The sequence below is a fragment of the Erithacus rubecula genome (genome assembly GCF_903797595.1).
Source record: "Erithacus rubecula genome assembly, chromosome: 8".
In the NCBI taxonomy this organism is placed as follows: Eukaryota; Metazoa; Chordata; class Aves; order Passeriformes; family Muscicapidae; genus Erithacus; species Erithacus rubecula.
This window is the reverse complement of record NC_136659.1, coordinates 28,091,863-28,117,109: the sequence shown is the minus strand read 5'-3', so window position 1 is coordinate 28,117,109 and position 25,247 is coordinate 28,091,863. Positions and strand designations below refer to the sequence as shown.

Genomic DNA, 25,247 nt, shown 5'->3' with positions numbered 1-25,247 from the left:
GGAACTCCCCTCCATCCTTTCATTGACAATGTCTTTGAGCACCATTCCACTTGCCAGTGCTGAGTGCCCTGGTGTTACTGGGTGGGGTGGGTTCCATCCCATGGTTTGGCCAGCTGCAGCTTTGGCTCTTTCAGTTTTTTTACAGAGGGAGGCTTTGTGCTGACATGGAGAAAACAGCCACCCTGGTGCACTGCAGAAAGTGCAAGCATTTTTCAAGGTTGCAGGTCCTTGATTAAGTGCTTTTAACTTTAATTATCTCCATAGAGGCAAGAGGGAAGTTGTGTTGTGTGACCAGCTGTGAGCCACCTCAAATCAGTCATTCAGTGTTGGAAACACCTTTCCAGGATTTCTTCCTGCCTGCTTCTTGCTGTTAGTTTCCAAAGAATCTGAATCTGCTGTGTGGATTTTGGGTCTGTGTTGAAACTCCCCCTGGGTTCCCTGGGGCCAGTGACTCCAGAGAGCCTTCCCTGTGCTTGTGGCATCTTTAACCATGGCAGATATCCCTGCTGTGCAAGTTTCAAACACTCCTTGATGCTGCCCCACTGCTGACAAGCTGCTTGGTGCTGTGTTAAGATTTCATACCCAACCCTAATGCCATTACTGTAAAATCTTCTATTTCACAAAGTCTGGGCACATGTGTGGTCCCTTTCCTACCGAGTCAAGGATGCTCAGCCCTGCATTTCTCTGTAGCTTGAGCAAAAAGAAAACCCCAGAGCATGGCATGAAGAGATTAATAGGCAGAAAATCCTAGGTAGCTTCTTTGGTGGCTACTAAACAATTGGGTGACTTGTTCTAGCACCAGCAGTTGTGCAGTCTGGAGACCCCATGAATCCAGACACTACAGGAACACAGGGCTTTGCACATCAAGAAATCTTTCTCAGCAGGAAAGAAAGCAAGCAAGCAGTTGTACAGCTAAAGATCATGGTGACATGTTAAAAATGGTTGTAGTTTTGGTAGCACTCTAAAAGAATTGGTGAAATTAGGTGGGCAGGAATTTATTATCTTCACATTTAGGGCTGAAGGGAAGAAATATAGGTGGGAATTACTCCTGTGAGTGGTAATGTGCAGCTTTCAACCCCTGAGAACCAAGCTGTGCCTGCACATGCTGGGCTTTCATGAAGATTCAGGTTTTCTGAAGGTGAGTTTGGGACCCAGCTTGAGCATCAGATGTTGTGTATCAAAGCTGCAGCTTGGTTAATGTGATTATGGAAAGGCCTTACTGTTTTTTAAGCCATGTGAGCTTTTTAATAATTATTTTCCTCTTGGTTTGATATTATTATTACTATTACTATTACTATTACTATTATTATTATTATTATTATTATTATTATTATTATTGTTATTATTATTATGTTGCAAGAAATGAAAATGTGGCCAAGGTGTGAAAACATTTGTTTTTGAGAGAGATGTGGATATGACACATGGTTTTGTTCCTTTTGAAGACCCCAGCTGTAAATTGGTGTCTCTACTTTTTTTGATGGTTTCCTTTGCAGGACATACAAGCACAGAAGGTGGTTGAGGATAAAAATTTTATTACTTGCCTTGCAGAACTGTCTGGAAGCTCATGCTGCCTTTAAGGTCCCTTTAGCACTTAGCGGGTCCAGAAACTGGAATTTTCTGCCTCAAAAAACTTCCAGCACAAATAGTCAGGACTAAGAATGGGCAGAAGAAAAGTGAAGTTTTGTTGTGATATTGGTATTAAGAGACAGTTTCTCAGCTGGTATAAATTGCCATCCACCTGGATCTGTGTCCCATCAGGGAGAATCAAGCTCATTAAATCCATATCTTAGCTCAAACTTGTCTTTATTTAAATCTCCTCTTGGCTTCTCTTGATCAGCTTTGATTTTCCTTGGTGGCCAAAGCAGCCCACAGCTGCCATGGTCACTCCTTCACAGCAGACAGTTGTGGCCACAGGTTGAAGCAGCAGAGAAGATGACAGGATATGAAATGATGCTTGTGTGCATGGCTGAATTAAGGCACAGGGGGCTCTCTGTACCTTATGAGGAGCTTTGGTCTCACCCATGTGCCTCTGATTTAGATTCAGAGCACCAGAGTTTCTTAAACAGCATCATACTCACACCTGCAAGGTCAGAAGAGATTTGCTGAAGCATGAGAGCCAGCCTAGGATTAACATTTAGGTTCGTGGGAAATTGAGGTTATTTGAATTATTGCCCTTGCCTGGTGAATTTTAGAGACAGTAATTACGGGGATAAAAGAAAGGAAATTTTGTAGACAACCTATAAATTTGCTAGCACTGTATGAAAGTGGAATGCAATGCACTGGTTATGTTCTGCAGTGGTGTCTTGCTGCAACCCAGATTTGGCACAGCATCCCTTAGACCTGAGACAAGGTGAGACCTCAGCAGTAACAGCCTTAAAAGCTACGGATGAGAGGCTCTAGCAGCAAACTGCAGGCTAAAAATAAATCACTTTAAAGCCCACATGGCACAGGAGAGGCTCCTTTCCTCTCTGCCTTCTGCTCTTTGTGGCTTTTTTCACATGATTTTTATGCTCATATCCCCCAACACCTGGGATTTGCCCTCCTTGTGCAAGAACAAACAGAGCCATGGATGCTCCCAGAAACTCAGTGATAGAGGAGCACACCTGTAATTTTATTTGATTCAAGTGTCCCTTCTAAATTTCACTGGGGGCTTCTTTCCAGATTTAAGAGCACTGCTCTGAAGTGTTTAGCTCAGCTGCAGAATGTCTGGGTGTGCTCCAAACCAGAGCTTGCTGAAAAAGATCCTAAAAGAAATAAATAAGAAATTTAGAATTGCTTCTTCCCAGATAGATTTACTGATTTAATTATTCCACCATCCCCACCCCCAGAAAATAAGGGATTTTTTTTTTCCAATGACAGGATTCAAAATGCAACATCATTACAGGATGTGCATTTTTCTGTGAGGGATGACAAGACATCACAAAAACTGTATCCACCCTGACCTCCAAATGTCAAATATCTGGAACAAGCTGCTTCCAGTAGGGTTATAAGGAAAGCAGTTTCTGGTAAGATAAATCAATAAAATACCACCACCCCCAAAATTTCTAGAAAAATGGTCATGTATTAAGTGCCTTTTGATGGCACTTGATGATGATTGGTATCCATTAATGGATGGCTTGAGGGATTGAGAGGAGATGCAAAGGTAATTAATTACTCAGGAACTATTTGTCCACTTTGGAAACTCAGGGCTTTTAATAACAAATTCCAGGAGGAGAAAATATTCACTTTGTACCTTAATTCATCATCAGCTTAAAACTTGTCTGAGGTTTATGAGCCTGATCCAGGTTTTGGACAGATCTGGGATGAGTTTCAAGGGAGCTGCAGGAGTTTCATGACATTGGCTGTGCTGTGAAAGGTTCCTATGGAATCAGAGAGAAGGGACTGGTCACTGTAATCCTCACAAAGTGCCACAGAGATTCCTCTTCTGCACAGGCTCTTGTGGTTTTTACTGATTTCAGACCAAAACAATGCAGAACCCAGCAATTTTTGCCACTTATCTGTAGCCCCTCAATCTGTAAAATGTAAATCAAGGTGAAATAAAAACACACTGTGTTTTTCCTCCCCACAAACAAGGTGATGGGCAGGTTTCAATTAATCAATATCAATCAGGTTTTATATATAGCTTTGTTATAGGTTTCCTCTGTTGATGAGGTTGTTTGTTTGTTTGTTCTTAACTCCTTTGCTGTGTGTGGAATGTGCTGGTTGCTTTCAGATGGAAGTGTTAAATGTGTTTTGTACATCATTTGGGGAGGTGCTTGAGGTCACAGCCTCTTTCAGGAGGATGCTGTGGCATTACTCAACATCAGGCTTTGCCTGGCCCATCTGGCTCCTCAGACAAGATTTCATGCATTTAAATCTCCTATTAGTTTTGCTGCCAAGGAGGGAGGGGAGCAGCCCTGGGCCTGGAGCTGCCCTGGAAGCAGCATCAGCAGGATGAGGCAGCAGAGCATGCAGTTGTGCCATGGGGATAAACAACTCCAGCACCACATGGGGAAAAGCCAAGTGCTGCTGGCCTTCACTGTGCTCCACACAGCCACCTTCATCCTGCTGCACTTCTTCCACCCCTGAAGCTTCATTTCCCAGCCCCAAGGAGGGTTTCAAACTCATCACATGGGAAGCAGGGTTAGTGTCCCCTCCACACTACCCTCTGCAGCTTCAATGGGTAAAACAGGATTTTTTTTAATAAAAACCAACCAAGTGAGTATTTTTCTGGTTTTTTTTACATGGCTGTTGTAACTGGAACTCAAAAATATCAGTCATAAATTGACTCCTTCCATGCAGTGATATTCCTTACAAAACCCTGAAGGTAGAAATAAAAAAATGAGATGGCAGGAAAACACAGTAGCTTTAAATTTACAGACACTAAACCTTGGCAAACCAGACACCTGTGGGGGAAGGGACTGCATTTGGGAAGCCTGAAACTGCTTGAATATCAGAGTTTCCTTTCCAGGTGCTTGTCAATAATGTGCTGCTCGTGGAACCATGATGGGGAGAGCAGAGAGGTTATTTTCTGGTGGTGAGTACTGGTTTAGGCACACGGGTTCACAGCTTTGCTGGGGCTGGTGAAGGCAGCAGCCTCACCACTGCCATTCTGCATTCCTGTGCCACCTATCCTAAGCCCTGCCAGATGTGGCTCATCCAAGGGCAGCACAGGATCCTTTGGTTGGTGTTTCCTGCTGCTCTGCACTCGGGTACACTGTCCTCATGGTCACCCCCACATTGTCAACCCTGTTTGGTTCAGAAACGCAGCAGGTCAGGCAGGTTTAATGGCAGTTTTTGGGAGGACAACAGCTACCCCTCCCCCCAGACCCAGAGGGTTAATTCAGCCTCCCCTGCTTTCCTAGCTAGTGGCACTGCAGGGTGGGCTGTGCTGTGGGGACACCAGGGGGAATGGTGAGATGGAGTCATTTGATACAGGTTGTTCTTGAAGAAGTGTTTGCTTAGTGTTTCCCTGTGTCTGCTATGGCTCTCAACGGGCCTGTTGAGTGAAACAGTAGGAAGAATTTATTGAGACCTTTTGGAAAAGCATTTGATGCTGTGCTTCCTGCTTGTTGGATTTACAGCTTGGAAGGATGCAGTAGGAGTGGGGAGCTGCTGTGTGGCTTAGATGTTAGGGAAGTCTCTTTAAGGAGGTGGGGGGAAAAGAGTGTGAGCTCTAGACTTGGTATTATGGCCCTCAGGCTTGAGAGTGGACAGGAGAGCATCCATTTCGTGTAGAAGTTTGGTGAAGTTTGGTTTTCATTCACTCCCTGCAGCCCTGAGGGTGCATCCTTGGCCTCAGATTGGTTTCTGTGCCCCTGCTGCCTTACCTGTATGGCACAGTTGAAAGCATCAGATTTGCTGGCTGGCAAGTCTTTCTTTCCAGGGACTAACAAAACTTTCTAAAGAATCATTATTTATTACATATTATCTTAGGAATTGGTAGCATGGAGTTCTGCATTTCATGTATAAAGATATCCCCAAGTTTTTGAGCTGCTGCACTGAAATATCTGTGCCATCTCCCAAAGTATCAAAATACTTCACAGCTCTTCCCCTGAGTTTTAGTTGTGTATTGGTCTCTCTGTCTTATCAAGATGGAAGCTTTGCTTTGCACAACTATTCCTTCCATACAGAATGTGTAAATACCTGGACACAGAATGAAGGAGTTAAAAATACTCTCTGTAGATCAGGCACCTCGGTGCTGCCTGTGGCTTCTGGGTCACTCAGGTCACTCCATTTGCCAGGACTGGGATGCTTACTTCCATAAATATACTAAAGCATAATCACAATTAGTTTGTGCTTCATGTCCCAAACTGACATGGCTTGAGTTGCTCTTCATGTTTAGGCAAATTTGGAGCAAGAAGATGGCAAAAGCTGTAGGGAGTAGACTAGAGCATGGATTGACAGAGGGATGCCTTAGAGGTGGCCTTTCCCAGGGCTTTCACCCAGGATTATTCAAGTACCAGGATGACGATTTCTGAGTGTGGGTGAGGTGTGGGAAGGTGCGGGGTAAAAGCCCAGGAGCAGCAGAGAGCGAGTAAATCTGGGTAAGTCTGAGGCCATTAACGTGCTGCTGTGGGCTCATCAGTGCCACCTCTTGGGTGGAAAGGGGCTTCCAGGAGAGTTTGTGTACATCGGAGTTTGTGTGCATCGGAGTTTGTGTGCATCGGAGTTTGTGTGCATCGGAATTTGTGTACATCGGAGTTTGTGTGCATCGGAGTTTGGGTGCATCGGAGTTTGTATACATCGGAGTTTGTGTACATCGGAGTTTGTGTACATCGGAGTTTGTGTGCATCGGAGTTTGTGTGCATCGGAGTTTGTGTGCATCGGAGTTTGGGTGCATCGGAGTTTGTGTACATCGGAGTTTGGGTGCATCACAGCTCGTGTACAGCAGAGTCTGTGTGCATCAGACGTGGTGAGCTGCCTCCAGTCACCCTCTCCTTTGGAAGGTCGGGCTCTGCTTGGTTTGTGGAAATTAATTCTGATTCTGAAGCAGCTCGAGATAGAAGTATAGGTAGGGTCCGGGAGCCATTCGAAGGGAGAGGCTGGTCAGGATGGGTTTGTGCTCCCCGGAGAGGGGGGGCTCAGCGGGAACCCCAAACCTGGAGCATCGGGATGCCGGCAGCTCCGGCAAAGCCCAGCCCACTGCTCTGCGCAGGGCTCTCTCCCAGAACCAGGAGCATGAAATTATGAAGGGGAATTTCAGAACAATGAAGGGAAATCCTTTGCCTCTCGTACAGCCCGGCCTGGGAAATTCACCGCTGCAAGCAGTTGCAGCTCAAACGCTGCTGCTGGCGTTTAAAAGGGAGTCAGCTTTACAACCAAGAAAAGAGCTGAAGTTATTTGTCGAGGACTTTATTTCCATGGAATATAAGTTCGGGGCTGTGCAGTGCGGGAGGGGGTGACCCTGCTGTGGCGGGTGCGGGTCTGCGCGCTGCCCGCATTTAAACGGGGAGCCGGGGCAGCTCCGCGGGCAGGGGGGGGGGGTCAGGGGAGATGAAGCGGGAAAAATAAAGTAAAAAATGAGCGTTGTTGTTATTATTATTATTATTATTATTATTATTATTATTATTATTATTATTATTATTATTATTATTATTATTATTATTATTACTAGTGCCACTGATGCCGCAGCCGGCCGGGTGAGGGAGCGGGCGGCCCGGAGGCGGGGGCGGGAGGGGGCGGCCGCTGGGGGCCGGGCCGGGCCGGGCCGGGCCGGGGGGGGCCGTGGGGAGTCGGGCCATGCCGAGCCGAGCCGAGCCGCGGCTGGGTGATGTCAGGCTCGAGGAGGAGCCTCCGCCGCCTGCCCTTTTACTTTCGGGCGCCGGCACTTGGCCGCAGGCTGCTGCCGCTGCTGGCCGGGCCCCCCCTCGCCCCCTCCGCTATGGGCACCCCGCACTTTTAAGGCGCCGCCCCGAGGCGGGGGGGGCACGGGGAATTCATTAAAAATCGCTATTTACGTGGTTATTCATTGCCCCGCTCCGGGTATGTGAACAACCACCCCCCTGCCCCCCCCGGCCTCCCCTTCCATCCACCCCCAGCGCCATGCCGGCAGCCTGCACCCTGCTGCTGCTGCTGGGCTTGGGGCTGGTCCCGGTCCCACCGGCCGGCTCGCTGCCCCTCGCTTCCCCACGCCGTCTTCCTCCACCTCCGCCTCCTCCTCCTCCGTCCCGGAGCCGTCTGGGCCGCCCTTCCTCGCTTCCCGCCGCGGGACCGGCCGGCATCCCGGGTGAGTGCCCGCGATGGGGACGGGGTCGGGATCGGGGTCGGGACGGGGCTTGTCCCGGCAGCGGGGCGGGAGCGCGGGGTCCGCAGCGAGCGGGGCTCTGAGCCCGGCACCCCGCAATCCCGCTCTGAGCATCCCCACATCAGCCGAGCTGCTTCAGCTCAGAAGGGTAACACTCCCCTCCCAACTCCTCTCCCTTTCTAACCTTGCCCAGCTCATCGTGCTGCAGGCGGCTGCTTCAGTGAAGGTGAAGGTTTGGGATGGGAATGGTGGGTGGGAAAGTGCAAACACGTTGTAGCTGTGTGGACTGACTGGAAGGCGAGCGGTGGAAACTTCACAGAGGAACTCTAGAAAGGTTTTTGGGGGCATCAGGAGCGCTGTCCACACGTGTCTACCCACCCAGGTGGGAAATTGGAAGCTCCTGTAGGTGGTCTTCAGGGTCTGGGTTGCCTCCTGCTTGTCTCCAGAAATGCTCTCATCTCACCTTAGGTGCTGACCCCTATCAGAGCTCTCTATAAATTCCTTCTCTCTCCATGTCGCCTACAGACTGTCAGATTAGTCATGTATAAAGTCACATTTTTCCTTGCATGCCACATCTACAGTGCTATTATCAAGAGCAATGCCTAGTTTTGTGCTTTACAGATTGTGCTGAATTTGGTTTCAGCACAGGATAAACCTTTTTTTTTTTTTTCCCAGAACAAGCAGGGACGTTTCAAGTGTCATTCAGTAAACTGCCTCACTTACTCACCAAAGAAGGCACATAGCTCTAAGGATGACTAATTCTCAATGAGTTTGGAAGGCACTGGGTTTCTGCAGGTGGTATAAGGAATCCAATATGTCAAATTAGTCCTGCGTAGGTTTTAAGTGGGTTTTAGAATTCATTACTTGCCTGAGCTGGACTGTCAAATTTTATTTTTTAATTTCTGATGTGGAGAGAATATCGTGCTTTGGAACTTGGGGTTACGTTTAGTTGCATGGAGCTGTAAAATTTCAGGAAATGTGACAAAACTACATTTATAACATTTTAGTTTTCTTCACAAACCCAAGGCGTGCCTTTGTAGGATGCATCCACACTAGACCAAGTGTATGGCTGGGGGTATCAGCTGGAATGCAGCCTGCAGTGGATTAGAAAGCTCCTAACTAGCAGTGCTTGAGAGAGCAGCTTTGTGACTAGGATACTGCATGGAAATGAAGGAGATTTGGGTCTGTTCCCAGCTCAGCTACTTCTTTGTGCCACTCCAAGTATTGGTTTGCCCTCCAAACTGGGAGAGAATAATGCTGCCTCACCTGCTACCAACCTTGTGAAGATAAAATCTGCAATTTGCCAGTGAACGGCTCATCTATTATTTGATGAAAGCTGTGCAAATTCCTCAGTGGACAGAAAAAAATATTTAATTTCATCTCAGCTTTCGGTCTGGCATCTTTTCCTGTGACCTTGATGACTCCTGAGAGTCAGTAGAGGAATGCATTTCCTTTGTTAGGAGTCTGAAAAGCTCGAACTATCTGTCCACATGCTGGAAAAGCCATTTGTCAGGCCAGCAGTGCCTGGCAGCCCAGCTCAGCAGTGGAGGCTTTGCTCTGTACAGGCAGTGCTCAGCAGCTACAGGTGCTTGTGAATTATGTCAGCCTCAGCCAGAAGGGACAGGGGATGCATCGTGAAGGAGTGATAAACAGCCCAGCAGCAGCTCATTCCCCAGCATCATGAATCACACTGGGTCCTGGCAGCTGCATTCACTCGCTGTTAGCTCCAGCTCTATGCCCATCAGTCAAGGGAATTGTCTGCTGTGGTGGGAGCAGGCTGGGGGATCTCCTGAGCCACTCTCAGGTTGAGTTGTAGACTCCTGAGAAATCCCTGTTTGTGTCACCACTGCTCCTGCCCCTCGGGGGCATTTCCCACCTTTGAAAACACTTTCTTGAAGCGGAGGGAGCATTTCTTGTGAACCCATCACCAGGAAATGGAGATTACATCTCCTTGCACAGCAGTCTGGGGCTGGGCGGCAAAAGCCCTTTCTCAGGCAGGGCTTAGTGAGCAGATGGTGAGGTGGTGGTGGAGAAATGGGGCTTTTGAGCCTCAGAAATCGTGGGGCAAAGCAGCAGGGCTGCCCTCACTGCCTTCCTGGCTGGCTTGTGCCTCAGCCTGCACCTGCCACCCTCCGTGGGATTGTCTGCTGCAGGGATGAGGACAGATGGCTTTAGCCTGTGTTTAAAATACTGTCTGAAACCAAGGAGAGTAACACAGGAAAAAAAACCAGGTGAAGTAGGAAGCAAGAAAGCTGGTGACAGTAAAGTTGAAGCATTATCAAATCCCCCCATGAAATCTCTTCTGGCAGCTGCTGCACATGGGCACTGGGTGAGCTGAAGGGCACTGTGTGCCACCAGCCTGCATCAGCTCAGGGTTTGGTTACAAGCTCTGTCCTCCTGCAGGTCTCTGTATTTCAGGTTTCCCATCTGTGAAATGGGAATAATTCCAGTGACACCACAGGGACAGCAGAGGTAACACTGAGCCTGACAAAGTGACTGTGGCTGGGGTCTCCCTGTTCTTGCCACGTCCCTTTTCCTGCTGCTTCTGCCCACACAGGTGCCCAGCACTCCACGGAGCCGCTGGCAATGGGCTTTCCCTGAGAAGCTGATTTGCTTTTCTGCCATCTGTATCTGCCCTCTTGTCCCTGCTCCCTCTCTCCCATGGCAGGTGCCACCTTTCTATGCAGCTTCCTGGTGGGAGCCCTGGCAATGAGCTGTGAAAAGAACCAGCTTTAGTCACAGCAGAGATTTAGGCTGGCTGCTGGGAGAAACTTTCCAAAACTCTTAGAAGGGGTAAACAATCTGTATTTATTTATGTATATTTTTAACTTTCTGTCTGAAACTTTCTGTGTGAGGAGGAAGCAAAGTTAGGAAAGAGAGAAGAAGATGAGGGTGTTTGTTTGGACAAAGGTATGGTGTTGATTCCAAACCTGCCTCTCATTTTGCAGTCTGTGACTCCTGGGGGCAGAAGCCCAGCTCTCCCTGCAGCCACACTGATGCAGTGAGGTGTAAGGTGCTGCTCTCCAGCTTTGATGCAATTTCAGGTGACTGTGGGTGGTACAGGAAGGATGCTTCCTCCCCCTGTGGTGCAGAGACAAGGAAAGATTGACTCCTGTGTGTCTGCATCACTATCAAAAGGCTGCAGAGTTTCCCAGTCTTGGGCATCTTTCTGCTCCTCTGTGAGCTCTAAGTGGATTTGTTTGGTGTGTTGTGAATGTGAACTCCCTGGGGTTGTATGGATTTAGCTCTGCTCCTTTGGGGTACATAATTTAAAGCAAAAAAGAAAAGAGAAGGAAGAAAAGGCATTTCAGAAAAAGGAGGAAGATTGGAGATCAGCTTTCCTGCCTGTTCTCTGTCTTAAGCCCTGGAAGGTAGCAGGGGTTATCCACTGTGCAGCTGGGTTCATCAATCTGTGGAAGCACTTTATGCGATATTTAAGTGCTAAATGAGTACAGTCTGAGAGATAATTGTGTGACCTGGCTGGCAGGGAGCAGACAGTGATGTATTGATTGACACTGCTGAGATGTGAGCAGGGCACTGGGTAAGGGGAGAGCTGCCCTAGCTGAAGCCCATGACTGGGCTCTCCACAAAGTCTCATTTCCCAGGACCAAACCACCAGTGTCAGCAGCATGATGTCTCCAGCAGCCATCACCTTTTCAGAGGGATAATTTAACTTGCTTGATGTTTTTGTCATGGCTGGGGGTATGAGGGACATGAGCTGTTGCTGTCATCTTTGCAGGGGCTGGTGCCAGCCTTGCTGGTGAATGGGTGGGATCCTCAGCAAATATTCTTTTTAGTATCAGAAGTTGCAGATACTGATCTGTTTAAAGGAGTGGGGGGTTCCTGGGACAACTTATTTTCTTCACCTGCTCTTACAGATATCAATTTTTGGGCCGCCAGTCAGAAACTCTCCATGGCTGAACTCTCAAGCTGTTGTGTGTGCTCCATCCTCCCTCCATTCTCCATCCCCATCACATCTCTTGGAGGTGGCAGAGGGTTTTGCTAATTTAGCAGAGGGGTTATGATGGTAGGTTAGACAGGCTGTTAGTCTTGGTGGTCACAGTGATGATGAATGGATGCTGCTGACCGTAGCTGTTCACCCAAAATGTAAAACATGAAACTTTGTAGCATCAGTCTGGTCGTGTTGGTTTCAATGAAGCATTCATCCATGCTAATAGAATAACCCCAGCAGAATACAGAACTGTTTCCATTAACAAGCTAATCAAGCCAATAAAACCTGTCAGTGCAGTGATAGTGTTTCAGTGCTGTGGTGTGGAGATTAAGGCACCACCAACGCCCACAGCTCTCCTGGAACTGCTGCTGGAGGGACATCCTGGCTGGTGCTTTGGGCTCCACATCCATGGGAGCTGTGTGCCATTTCCAAAATAAGGGTAGCTACAGAGCAGCAAGGTTCAGCTGTGGCTGAGCCTGCTGCCTTTTTGCAGCACAGAAATGCTGTCTTTATGCTTCTGTCTGTGCCATTCCAACAGCTCCAAGCAGGGCTGCAACCCCTGGAATACCCCAGAGAAAAGGTCTGGAGCTGGATAGATTGTAGGTAGACAGTGCAAGCCCTCTGGGTTCTGGCTTTCCTTCCTCACATAGTTTCAAAAGAGTTTCTCTGGTATGGAGGGGTGAGGGATCTCTGGGGGTGTCAGGATGTTTCTAGGCAGACAAACAGCACTGCTGAAAGATGGGCTGATCCTCTTGGATGAGCACAGAGCTCCTCTGGAAAGAGGCAGGGCCAGATCCTGGCACCTGCTCTGGCATCTTTCTGCTGTTGGAATGGTGCAAAGCAGCACTGGGGCCATTGAGTGTCAGAAGGTGCTCCAAGCAAATCAAAGGCTGGTAGTTGGAATATTCCCTTGAAAATGCTCGGTATAAAATCCATAGTCTGTAGCTTGTGAGCCTTGTGCCCCAACCACAGGCCCTGTTATTTACATTCAATTGAAGATGTAGGTCATACAATAGGTTTTTTCTCTTTCCTGAATGGCTGAACACAGAAGGCAGAATCCAATTTTCAGTGGCAGCAGACCTGATTACAAATTTAAATTTTTATTTCTTTGAGCAGTTTTTGCAACATTTGCATTGTAATTTGCTGCTTCTGTAAATATGAGAGGTTCATTTGCTGGGATATTCATCCAGAGAAGATGCAAGGGGGCTACAAGAATGAAATCTGTGGGTGCCTCTCAGGAGAAAATGGTTTTGTCACATCTGGCAGCTCTTCTATCTCACCATTTTCTGCATACATGCAGCTGATGTGTGTGCACCCATCACCATATACTTTTTAATGCCCAGATGTTATGTATATAACATCCTGCTGCTTCAGCAAGGGGCACAGTTCATGCAGAGTCCATGTTCATCCTTTCAGGCTGAAATCATTCACATCTGAGGACAAGGAGAGAATTTTCCCACCCAAAAGGGAAATGATGTTGCATTACTGAGCGACCAGCCCAAGTAATAATATAATCTTAGAAAAATGCAGTTCCCTTGAGTAAAGGAAGCTCTGTAAACTTCAGCTCCTCCAAGCTGTTAGTGTAGCTGTTGCCTGTGCTGTAGTAATGCTGCTGTCAGACCTGGTTTGCTGAAGTGCTCTGGAGAGAAAAGGGGAAAAAGGGGATAGGAACCAGTTCATGTATAAAATGAGGACCTGTTGTAGGCTCTGAATACTGTCAGGTGTATAATACAGGTTTTAGGACCTTGGGTTGCATCCTTTATGCTTGGTCTGGGTGCAGCAGCTCCCCAGGCTGGACACTCACTGGAGCCTTCTCTACTAAAGTGCTGGTCTTCACAAAACCTGTAGAATCCTGCTGTCTTGAGGTCTCTACCTTCCAGGCTAATTTCCTTAAATGTATGAGAACAAACAAAGCTGTCTCAGGAGCTTCATCCCTTCAGAAACCAGTATGAAATGCGTGAGATATAAAATATTATTTTAAAGTGCCTGAAATGCAAAACCAGGGTGTAATAATCTACAAACTGTTGCTGCTCACATGCTGCTGCCCCCATCCCTCTGTCTGTGGCTTTGGATGGAGCTGTTTCTAGTAGCCTGTCCTCTTTGCAGGCAGGGCAGTTGAGAGGGGTTATATCTGCTTTTGCATCTGCTATGCCCTTGACTTGGAGTCATTTGATAAATAGGTTTGCAGTTGGTTACTTAAGCATCTCCCAAGCTGCAGTCAGCATCTCAGCTGTGGGCGAGGGAGCACTGCTGCCAAAAGTCAGGATCTGTGTCAAGAGCCTCCTAAGATTTGGCTGTCTTTCCTTAAAACCCCAACTCCTGGAGTTGTCATTACAGGAGAATCACTTAGAGGGGTAGAAAAAGAGCCTCTGGCTGTTGAGGTGGTAGAAAAAGAAGCCTGGAAAACATTAGCTGAAAAGCTAGGAGTCACAGAAGAAGCCCAATTTGGGTGTATTTAAAAGCACACCAGCTCAAAGCTGGTCTCCTGAAGCTTTTGTGTCCTGACAGAAAGGTTGTATCAGGCAGCCCTGCTTGGCAGGGCTCTGCCACTGCATCTGCAGGAGAAGTGCAACCCTCTGCATGTCCTGCTTTGCTAGAAAGAGAGGAAACATGGAGATGTGCAGGGTAACACAGCAGGAATGCTGAGGGCAAACCCAGTTGCTCTCTGTCCAGCTGTCTGAATACCTTGTGCAAGCACCTTGACCTTGCTGGATTGATCTGAACTGGGAAAAACAAGCTCCATCTGCCTTTTCATTCTTTGCATGGCCATGAAGCTGGGAGGACTTTTAAAACAGCTTCTGCAGCATTCTGGCTGTGGTCAGGCTGAGGGTGCTCATGTCACTTGCACTGTGACCAAATGCTGCAGTCCCTTTGCCTTGCAGCCCAAGTCTCTTGGGCTTCCAATTTGGTGCTTGGAAAAAATCCTCTGGAAGTGCCATGACCTTTGCAGTTCTTTTGCCAAGGCAAACATGGAGATGTTTGAGGGACTTTTTACACAGAGCTTTGATGGCAACAAGGCTCTTGCACTGAAGTTTGGGAGAAAATAACCTTTTCTTTTTAACTCTGAGATGAAGTCAGTGGGAAAGGAGTGAAGAGGAATTTTAAGTGGTTTGACAGAAAAGCGTGCAAACTGTGCACAAAGGGTTAAGTCGGCAGGGTTAGCTGCTGTCCCAGGGGTGCAGCCCAGGCTGCATTTCCCAGAAGACATCGAGTTGCACACACACATTTAGGGCGTTTTCTCAGCATGCTGTGATGGCAGAGGTTTTGAAGGCTGCTCCAGGATCAGTCTGACCTCTCGCCTCTATAACCAGGCAGACTCTGTGGTAATTTCTGCTACCAGAACCACCCTTAGATTCCTGTAAGATCTCCAGAGAGTGGAAAAAACCCCTGTACAGGCATTTTGGACTTCTTTGGTTACTGGTAGCAAAGGAGGGCTCTCTTTTTCCTTGAAGATCATGCTAAAAGGCATTTCTGCATCTGGAGTGACAAGAGGAATTTAGATCTATGGAGCACAATTATTCACGTCACTGCTTGTTAGGATGCTGGTGTTAACACCCTTCCTCTTGTGGAAAATCTCTTAAACCCTGAGGACTGATGTGAAACGTTGTGCTCTGGTGAACTTTGCTGAAGCAGGGATGAATCACACGAAGTTTGGCTTCAATATATTATCCAAAAGATACCTTCTGTGATAGCCTAGCAGGAGGCTGCTGCTGCCCACCCACCCAGAGTGTCAGGAGCTGTTTTGGGAGGAGGACAGCATTTTCTGGAGTACATATAAATTGGGGGGAGTTGGTGTAAGAGTTTGGGTATTTGAGGGGTTTTTCATTTGGCTTTGGTTTTGAGTGCTCTGTAAAAGCAAAAGGCAGGTCTGTAAGGGATCTCAAGCCATTTCCCAAGGGATCTTGATATATCTCACCCAGAATGGCAGATAAAAATACTAGTTTTTTAAAAATGAGAAAGGTTTCAGTGTGACTCTGAATAACTGTCCTGCTACATCCATGCTACTATAGGTAAGAAAACACTTTCTTATCAGGGAAACTGTAGCAGCTGGTAATTAAACCTTCTGCAAAGAAATATACCAGACAAGTGTTGGCCAGGTTTGACCCTGCATTACTTGTAAGATCTCACAAACTGACAAGGTAATTTAGCAATGTGGGGAGGAAACACGAAAGGTAAGCCTGTCTATTGAGCTGGTTTCTGTCCTGTGATGGGAATGATTTCAGCAGTGGAAGCATCCACAGACCAACTGCGCATGATTTGAGTTCCTTGTCAATTGGAATCAAGGACCCTGATTGTGGAGCATAATGCTGCTCTTGTAATTCAGCCTTTATCTTTGTGCTGGAGCTGGGTATAATTGTATCTGTGTCTGGAGGGACAAGGAGAAGGGTTTCAGTGGCTGGTGCTCACAAAGGCATCTTTAGAAACCTCCTCACCCCTGGTACAAGCCTGGTAGGGCTTAAATGAAAATACCCCTGAGTAGTTTTAGACATTTGAACAGTCATCATTGTTTGATTCAGATTTGGTTACAGGACTAACATCTAAATGTTAATTCTTTTTAGGACATTATCTGCTCTTTCAGCAAAGGCAGAATGGGGATGCAGTATTAGACCATCAGCCAACCCTGCAGATAAAGGCCCTTTGAAAGGATGTTTCTTAGGAGGGAAACATAATCAGAGAATGCAGGAAATCATGAAGATGGTCTCTTCTTAGGAACAGGTAGCAAATATAATGCATGAAGAAAATGAAATGAACCAGGAAGTTTTAAATTGGGGAATGGGAGTAACAGCAATTTTGTGTGCTCTGAAGACAGTCCCCAGCACACAGTCAGAGATCCTCAACCCTGTCCTGCAAAGTGCTGGTACACCTGGAGATGGTAGAGTTTTGGATATACTGTCATTTGCTGGGTTAAGGCTGAAGCTGGTGGTCACTTGATGGAGCGGATGTGCCAAGGTAGTTGATGTGTGGTGGCTCTATGCTGGGTAATCTGTCTGTGTGTGGACAGGTGGGTTTTGGGCACAGATTCCTGTGCTCTCAGCCCCCTGTGCTGCCTTGCTCACTCCACCAGATGCATCGAGGTTGGATGTGACCTGACCACGACTCCCTCTGAGCCCCCAGTGACCTCAGTGATGCTCAGAGGGTGACAGCACCCAGTCCTGCTGCTGGCCCACATCTGAAAGAAGGTGTCTGTGTTTTCAGCCTCCCCAAAACCTGCTGAAAGGCCCTGGAAGTGGTGGATCCCTTCCCCTGTTCTCAGAAAAGAAACAGGTGGCTGCAGAGGCAGAGGCAAAGCGGTGCTGGCTGTCGGGTGGGATCTCTGTTCCCTCTGCCCTGGGCATGGCTGCTGCTCTGCTGGTCTGTGCTGCTGTGCTGGCCTGTGCTGCTGCTCTGCTGGTCTGTGCTGCTGTGCTGGCCTGTGCTGCTGCTGTGCTGGCCTGTGCTGCTGCTCTGCTGGCCTGTGCTGCTGTGCTGGCCCTGCAGTGCCAGGGGAAGGGCTGGCCCTGCCCTGCAGGAGGAGGGCGGGCGCCGTCCTGCCAGCGCCGCTTCCTGCGGCAGACGGGCGCTGCCATCGAGGAAACGCCACTTACATCATCATCATCCTCTGCAGCAGCTGGGGGAAGGGACCTGGGGCCCCTGTCTCTTCTGGGCATGCATTTCTCTTTAAGCTGCTTTATTTTTTTGCTTGTCTGCCTTTTTCTCCATCCCTTCACAAGTCTCACTCCCCTTGCTGAAGGGTAGGAGCCATGGGTGCATCCGTGGTTCCTGCTGCCATGACATCATGAATTGCATCCTACCTTCAGCTGGGTGCCAGCCTTGGGCTGCCTTCAGCTTTCCCCTGGGATGGGATTGCATTTTGCTGGTCTTCATGGAGGGAAGGATCCACTGAGCCTTGTAATGCATGTCACCAAATGGCATCTACCAGTGGGCAGTCTGATGATTTGCCTGCATCCTAGAGGGCTCCTTATCCTTCTCATCCCCACAAGGTCTTGAGAAGTTGCTCAGTTCCCAGGCTGGTCATCATCCCTGGTGTGACTGCCAGCCAGCAAAGCTCTTTGGCATGTGCTCAATGTCAAGCACAGGGAATAGTTCCCTGGTGAGCTCTCTAAAGTGCATTGTGGAGTGAGGCTCTGGCCAAGACACCTGGAGCAAAGCCCACCTGCACCAGGGAGCAGTATGGCTTGGCCCCCAGGGACCACCTCTCAGCATTGCAGCACCCTTCTCCTGCTCTGTCCTCCATCTTCCCAGTGTTTATTGTCCCTTGGGTGTGGGAAACAGTTCCTGGGCTCAGACCACTTTGGGGCAAAGACTTGTGGTTTTGTTTCCAGAGTGGGATGTGAAAATGCAATCTTGTTTTCACTTGGGCCTGAAAAGGGCTGAGTCCTCAGTCTCTGGGGCAGATGTCTTTTGCCACACATCTGCTTCGTACTGCCTGGCATCACTTTCTGATAGGCATTGAGGTTTTGTGAAGAAAAATCAGTGCTTCAGCCCACAACCTTCGTGGTTTGAGTAAAAACCCAGGTAATCACAAATACCAATAGTTTAGGTGTTCTTTTCCCCCTGCAAGATCTGTTTAAGTCAAATACAAGTCACTTAGCTTATACTGGGAGTAAATAAGCTACATGGAATGGCATTGGTTGTCATGAGGTCACACAGAATGAGCTAATGCTCCCTTCTGGCCCGGAAATTAGACTTTACAGACAGCAAAATTCCATCCTGCTGGTTCTAAGCCTCTAGCACCTTTCCTTACAGGGGAGCCCAAGCCCCAGGTCTGTGCTTTGCTCAGCCCTTGTACAGATACTCACCTTATCACCAAAACACAAAACAGTCCTGCTGTGGGCAGGGTTCTTGTATTTCCAGTTTAAATGGGCCTGGGCAGCTGCTGGGAGTGGAAGGATCCAGTGGGTTGTGATGGCTGGCTGACAGGCAAAGTGCAGTGAATCTCTCCATAACAGCAGTGAACTTGCTGCCCTGGAAATGCTGACCCCTGTGAGATTTCCACAAGCTGCAAACCTTGCAGACAAATTCCATGTTTCTGGAACTATTTGTGTGAGAGGTCTGGAGAAAGAGCCATGTTAGAAATGAAGCTGTGTGCTTGCAGAAGCTGACAGCAGCATGTTCCTGCTCTCTCCAGGCTCACCAGCACTGTACACACCACCACGGATTTTTTCTTTTTTTTTTTTTTTTTCTTTTTTTTCCCCTCCATCTTTTTTTTTTTTTGCAGCCAGGATGTTTTTTCTTGCCTTTTTATTGTTCCAGTGACCTAGCAACTCCACTTTGGTGGAGTCTTGCCAGGAGACTTCCTCCCCAAGCCGTCTGATAGTCTCCAGCAGCACTGCTCTCAGATGGGAGCAGAAGTTAAAGTGACACCAGGCTGGGTCCCCATGTGGCTTTTGCTCTGGTCTCATGAGTGCTGGTGAGGGCAACATTGCCTTCCCAACTAGGAAAGTTTCCAGGGGACTTTAAAAACTCCAGAAAAAGGAAGGAGAAGCAATGTAGGGGTGATATTTTCTGTAGTATTTCTGCAGTGCATTATAGAAAAGCCTGGGGGGTTTTAGAAGAGAATTTGCTGATGCTGGGATTTAGCATTTGGGATCTATGGTGCAGACAGGGTGGCTGGGGACATTTCAGCATTTCAGGGTTGCAGGAGAGGGGATGGAGAGGAGGTGTAAGTGCTCAGAGAGCTGTGCAGTTAGGGAGATTTATTTTGGCTTAGTTTTATTGATGCTTACTAAAAAACAGTAAGGAAAAAATCCCTTTGGTAAGTGCTTCTAGGACCTGTCAGCTGGTGCTGCCTTCACTGTGCCCTGGGCCTGTGGGGGCTTTTCCCACCTTAATGCTGGAGGGAAGCTTCTAGGGCAGAATGTAAATGAGCTCAAGGAAGAAAATGTGGCTGAGTTTGGATTTCTGCTCAAGAAAAGCCATCAGGACATGGGGCCTGGGGCACTGGAGGTTCAATCTCCACTGGACGGAGTGATGAATTGAGATTTTACTGGAGGCTTAGCATAATTATGGGTTTTTTTAGCACTGTGGTAAGTCATGGCTTATCCCTGCTGGAAGTGGAATTTTATATAAATGTGTTTTGCAAAGACTTGATGATAAACCCGTTTTTTTAATTTTTTTTTTTTTAATTCAGTTGCTAAAAGCTGTTTAAAAACAAAGTTTATGAAAACAGGTTCAAAGAGGTTCCCTGAGCCCTGGGCTGGTGGTTTTTAGGCAGCACAGGTGCTCCCATGGATCCATGTGGTCTCAGGCATCTGTGGATTGAACCAAACTGCCCAAGAAAGATGAGTAAGAGGCTTAGGATTTCATGGGCTTGAGATGGCAGTCTGGGAGCCTGCACCTTCCCAGGGAAGTGTTTAGGACACCAAAACTAAGAGGCTGTAAACCTCTTGATAAGCAGAACAAAATCCTGTCTCTGCACTGTGCAGGTTTTATCCCAGTTGTGGGCACTCCATATGCATATATCCTGTCCTTTTGGAAAGGATCACAGACTTCTGTGTACTTTTTATTTTGGAGAACCTGTTTCTTCACTTTAGGGTACTGCTTTTAAGAGCAGTAATTGGATCCTTTTTTTTTTTTTCCCTAATGATGGCATCTCCCAGCATGAGGCTCTGGGATGGTAAAAAAAAGTGTAGGAAGCAAAGTGGCCTTTACCACCCTGTGAGGTTTACAGGTCCTAGAGGGGAGGTGGTGTGGAAGTGCAGTGTTTTTGTGTCATAAAACAGAACTTCAAGCAAAGAGCTCTGGTGTGCCACTGCAGTGTCTGGGGCCAGGTGGGATTTAACCACATGGACCTTGGCATTCAGAGCTTGCAGGGGCTGCTGCTGGCATCAAACCCCCATCACTTTCCTTGAGCTGACATATTAAAGCTCCAGGCACCTTTGTTGCCTGCATAAATCCTTCCTGTTATGGTTAAAATGACTGAAGGTTCTGTGAGTTGCTGTCCTGCTCTGCCTGGGGCCCAGTGCAGAGAGGATGAGGAGCAGCAGGATCCTGCCAGGGAATGTGTCTATGGGATACTGCCCCAAACCACTCCCCACAAAAGGGTGAGAGGCTCTGGCAAGCCTTCCTTCCCCATACACCCTCTTTTACCACCAGATGGAATAATTCCTTGTATTGATATAAAAAAAATTAGCAGAACAGGGTTGACTGCACGTGGTTAAAAACCTCTTGCATTTTCCCGGCACTCAGTGCACACGAGGGACCTTCCCCAAGCTGTATTACCCGCGTGTTTACATTCAACCCATCTCAAGTATGAATTTTTTTAAACTCCATTTCAGCCCCCCCCCACTCCCCCGCCCCCTTGAACTTCTTCTTTCAGAGCAAGAACAAGGAAGGAAATTGAAAATCCCAGAGAGCCCTGGACGGTCCAGATTTAGGGCTGCAGCTTTTGTTCGCACAAACTCACTTGGCTCCGGAGCGGTCTCCACCCATGATCCCGACATCCGCAGCCGCCGAGCAAAACACAGCGAGCCCCGAGCAGCCTGCCTTTCCTCCTATCCTGTTCCTACAGCCACACACGGGCTTTCGAGCAGGGATGAATTTTCTCTTCCCTCTGCGAGCCCCGAGCAGCCTGCCTTTCCTCCTATCCTGTTCCTACAGCCACACACGGGCTTTCGAGCAGGGATGAGTTTTCTCCCCTCCACGAGCCCCGGGTGAAGTTAGGATTATGCAACGTGAACAGATGTGGGGTTTGCAATACAGATGTGGGGTTTGTAGTTGTAGCTGCCCGTCCTCGGGAGGAGCCCGCTGCAGCTCGCCGGGGGATGCTCCTGGCAGAACAATCCATCCCCATCCCAGCAGGGATGCTCCCCAGGGAATGCCCACCCTCTCGACAGCCAGTGCACTGCTCTTGGCTTTCCTCTGTGCCAAATCGCATCAAATTTGTGCTCCCCAGTAGAAAGTATTTTTCTGTCCCTCAAGGGGAAAAAGAATCCCATCTGCAGGGAGGCAGTGGGGCTGGGAGAGGTTCTGGCGTGTCTTGGCTGGCTGCAATCTCCTGACAAATGCTGTCTGTTCCCTGCCCAAAGATGTCTGTGTGTGATCACAGCCACTGCAGAAAACTTTCATTATTGTGCTTTTTGGTGTTGTGCTGACCCGTGGTTGAGTTGTGAGCATCACCTAAACGCTAACTTGGTAGCAGCACTGTGCTGTGTCAGGGATGGAGACAGAAAATTGAGAGATTTTTCAGGAGTCTCACAAGGTAGATATCCAACTGGGCTGCCAGGGGCAAGCCCAAAGCCTTGAGAAATCAGCTGGAACTTGATCTGTTTGTCCTGGCTGAGCTATATAACTCAGCTCACAGCAAGCCATGGACTTGTTATGCTTGCAAAGAAAAAGTAACTCCGAGCCTCGACCTGTCTGGTGAGCATCACTGCTAGATTTAACTGGGAAGGAAAACACCAATCCAGTGGGTGGCAGAGTTTTGTGCTGGAAGTCAAATATTTCTCAATGGCTGTGGTTATGTGGAGTTAAACCATGTAAAGCTGTTGGCAGCTTAGGATGTGACAGAATTGTTAGTGACAGATCGGTACCTCAGCTAAGGGGCCACTCTGTTTTAAGCCTTTAATGCATCAGGGGAGGCCAGATGGTCCCTTGGGGATTTTTTTTGGAAGAAGTTTGATCTGGTCCATCCGTTCCAGAGGGGGGTTGTTTTTGAAGTCTTAATTTCTGCAGGCAAATTGAAGAGGATATTGTGGTTATCTTGCACTTCTGGCAGGCTTGATGGATGTGAGATTTCACGTCTGTTTTGTTGAACAACACGATTTTTTTTGGGTTTCCTTACTACATGCTGTGGGTTGGAGTGTGGCTTATGCTCTGCACCCACTGAACTGGGGAGCTGAGCATGAGGTTTTCCTCCCTGCACCAGGACCTGGCATGCCTTGCAGAGCAGAGTTAAAAATGCCAGATGACTCTAAAAAGCCTGTGTAAATAATACCTTCTTATTCAGCCCCTCCACTGCCTGGCTGCACTCAAAGCCAGGTTTGCTGGCGCCCACAATAAGGGGAAGAGTTTTGCTTCAGTTTATTCCCAGCAGCTCTGCAGAGCCAAAAGAGGATAGAGAAAATTCTGAGGTGGATTTGCAGGGCAAACAATCACCAGATAAACAAACAGCAGTGTTTTACTTTTGAGCTGGTCTCAATCAAGGAACATATCTGAAGGCACTGCATGCTGGCATTTCCAGGATTACTTTTTAAGAAGTGGCAATGAAGTGCCTGCTGCAGTGTCATGCTGTGTATTTTAGCCTGCCTGAGCAGTCCAGAGCCCTTGTTGACAAATGAGTTGGCAACCTGAGAAAGCAGATTTCCCTCTGTCTATCCTCATACCCCAAGGGCTTCTTTAAGCATCTGCTGCCTTGCCTTCTCTCCATGCAGCAAAGCTGGCCACAGGCTTTCCAGTCAGCATGGGCTGCACAGCTGAAAGCTTTTAGTGAGAGGGGATGGAGAGAAATCGAGTGCACTGCCCTCCAGCACAGCCACATTTTTGGGGGCTGCTATAAATGGACTTGTGGGCTGCAATTACAGGCTGGATATTGGCTTGCAAATGAGCACAGCAAGCATCCCCTGCCATTTCCCATCCCTTTATCCAGCTGGTGAGACCAGAAGCTTGTCCCATCAGGCAGGAGGTGGCTCACAGTGGGCTCTGGGTGGCAGTGGCTGCTCAGCATTGCAGACACTCTGAGGGCTGCCAGTAAAGGTAATTTGGGGGCTCTGCTCCACCAGCTCTTGTCTCCTTGGCCCACATGGGGCTTAGACTCCCAGGATGAAATACAGACTGTCCTACCTACCCCTGTTTTTGGTGAGTTCCCACTGAAGGTATTGCAGATGGATAGAGGACACTTCTGAAATTGCTGCCTCTGTTGTGGCAGGTACAAGACAAGGAGGATGTCCCATAGGTGTGTCTCTTGAACACAGTTTTGTTACAGAAAATGTTTGGAGGCTCAGAACAGGTTTAACCTTCAAAATCAGAGTTTTTGGGCAGAGACTTACTGTCTGTGGATGCCATGCACATAATGGAGACTGCATTTTGGTTGTAAGGAAGATGGACAAATTTTCAAATTTGACTATTTGTGGGCTTTGAGGGTCATCTAGACTGCAGAGCCAGCCAAGCCTTGGGACTGTAACATAGGTGGTGACTGCTGGTTTTTGTGAACTGATATGCAGGGAAATCCTCACAGCCCTGGGTGGTACCATAAGCTGAAAACCCTGATTCCCTGGACCACCACTCATGCATAATCTTCATCTTGTTCATCTTTTCCATCTTTTTAAAAACATTTTTCTTTTAAAATCTTTTTCTTCTTCATCTTTTTTCTCATATTCTGATATACATTAATGTTAAAAATGCCAAAATATTTCATCACCTTGGAGTGGTTTGGCACCTGGGTGGGCCTTATAACCCACACCATACACTGATCTCTGTCCCCAGTGCCTCGTGGTGGCTGGATGGGTTAAACTGATCCTCCTGATTGCCCTGCAGCCCTCAGCCAGCCTCATGCCAGCTCTCTGGAGGTGAAGGAATTTGAGGTCAGCTGTCCAGCAAGTGGAGAGAGGGGAAGAGCTGTGGGGCCCTCTCCCCTCCCATCTCACATTTGTGGGCTGTGCTGGGCTGTCAGCTCTGGACACCTTCACATTCCTCCCATGGACTCTACACTGGGAGTATTCCCATCAGTTATTTGTGTAAGACTTTCTTTTTGCTCCTTTCAAAATTTGTTTCTCCTAGCACAAAAAAATCCTGAGGGTGCTGAATTGGCCTTTTGCACAGAGGTGAGTTTTGGTATTTGATCCCACAGACCAATCTAGTTTCCACTGGTGCAAATCCAAAAATAAATTTCACGTCTGTGTTTTGATTGTGCAAAATTTTTCTCTAGTGTAAGTAAATGAGCTCAGAGCTTGGCCTTGGTGTTATTGCAGTGAGCTGAGCCTGCAATCAGTGCTGATAGGTTCTAAGTGGTTTTTTTTGTCTTTCCTTTCAGCCATTGAAAGCAGCCATCAGGAGAGGAGTGCAAGCACAGAGATGAGGACTCCAGGTGCTGCTGTGGAGCTGGTGACTGTGCTGGCTGGGAGCTGGGAGTGGGAATCACTGCCTGCCAGGCACAGGGCAGTGCCAGCAGCAAGCAGGGTCACAGGGCACACTGCCAGTGATGGGGATGTCACCCCTCCAGGAGCAGGATCCCCAGAGAGCACATCTGCAGGGACAGTGACCCACCTGCCCACCCACAGCCATCCTCCTGGTGAGTGTCATGGATGTGAGAGTCCCTGGTAGGTGTTCCCAGCCCATGGACTGAGCATAACCTGTGGGTTAGGAAATATTCCTGCCCCACTGCTAGAAATGCAGATTTTTGAGAGAAATCCAATCTCAGGAAAGCTGGGCTTTGTTCTTTCAACATTACAATGAAGATGATTCTCAGGAGCTGCCCCTGTTTGTCTCCACCAGCAGTACCCAGGGAGTCCTGCCCATCCACTGAGCTCTGTGCAAAGGGCAGAGACCCCCAGATGTCCCCACAACTTCTCCCATCAGGAACTGAACCCCTTGGCAAGCCCAGCCTAGGTTATAAGAACTCAGCTTAAGGAT

The 25,247-nt window shown here is 48.1% G+C and overlaps 1 protein-coding gene across 4 annotated transcripts in view; it reads left to right on the top strand.

Moving 5' to 3' along the window:
• Positions 1-7,232: 7,232 nt before the first annotated feature.
• Positions 7,233-25,247, top strand: part of HEG1 (heart development protein with EGF like domains 1) — a 44,966-nt gene continuing 26,951 nt past the window's right edge. For all 4 annotated transcript variants that reach the window (XM_079310823.1, XM_079310822.1, XM_079310821.1 and 1 more), the window contains exons 1-2: positions 7,233-7,708; positions 24,649-24,906. In XM_079310823.1, coding sequence (XP_079166949.1) covers positions 7,525-7,708; positions 24,649-24,906 — 442 coding nt within the window. In that variant the 5' untranslated portion in view covers positions 7,233-7,524. The remainder of the gene's footprint in view (positions 7,709-24,648; positions 24,907-25,247) is intronic.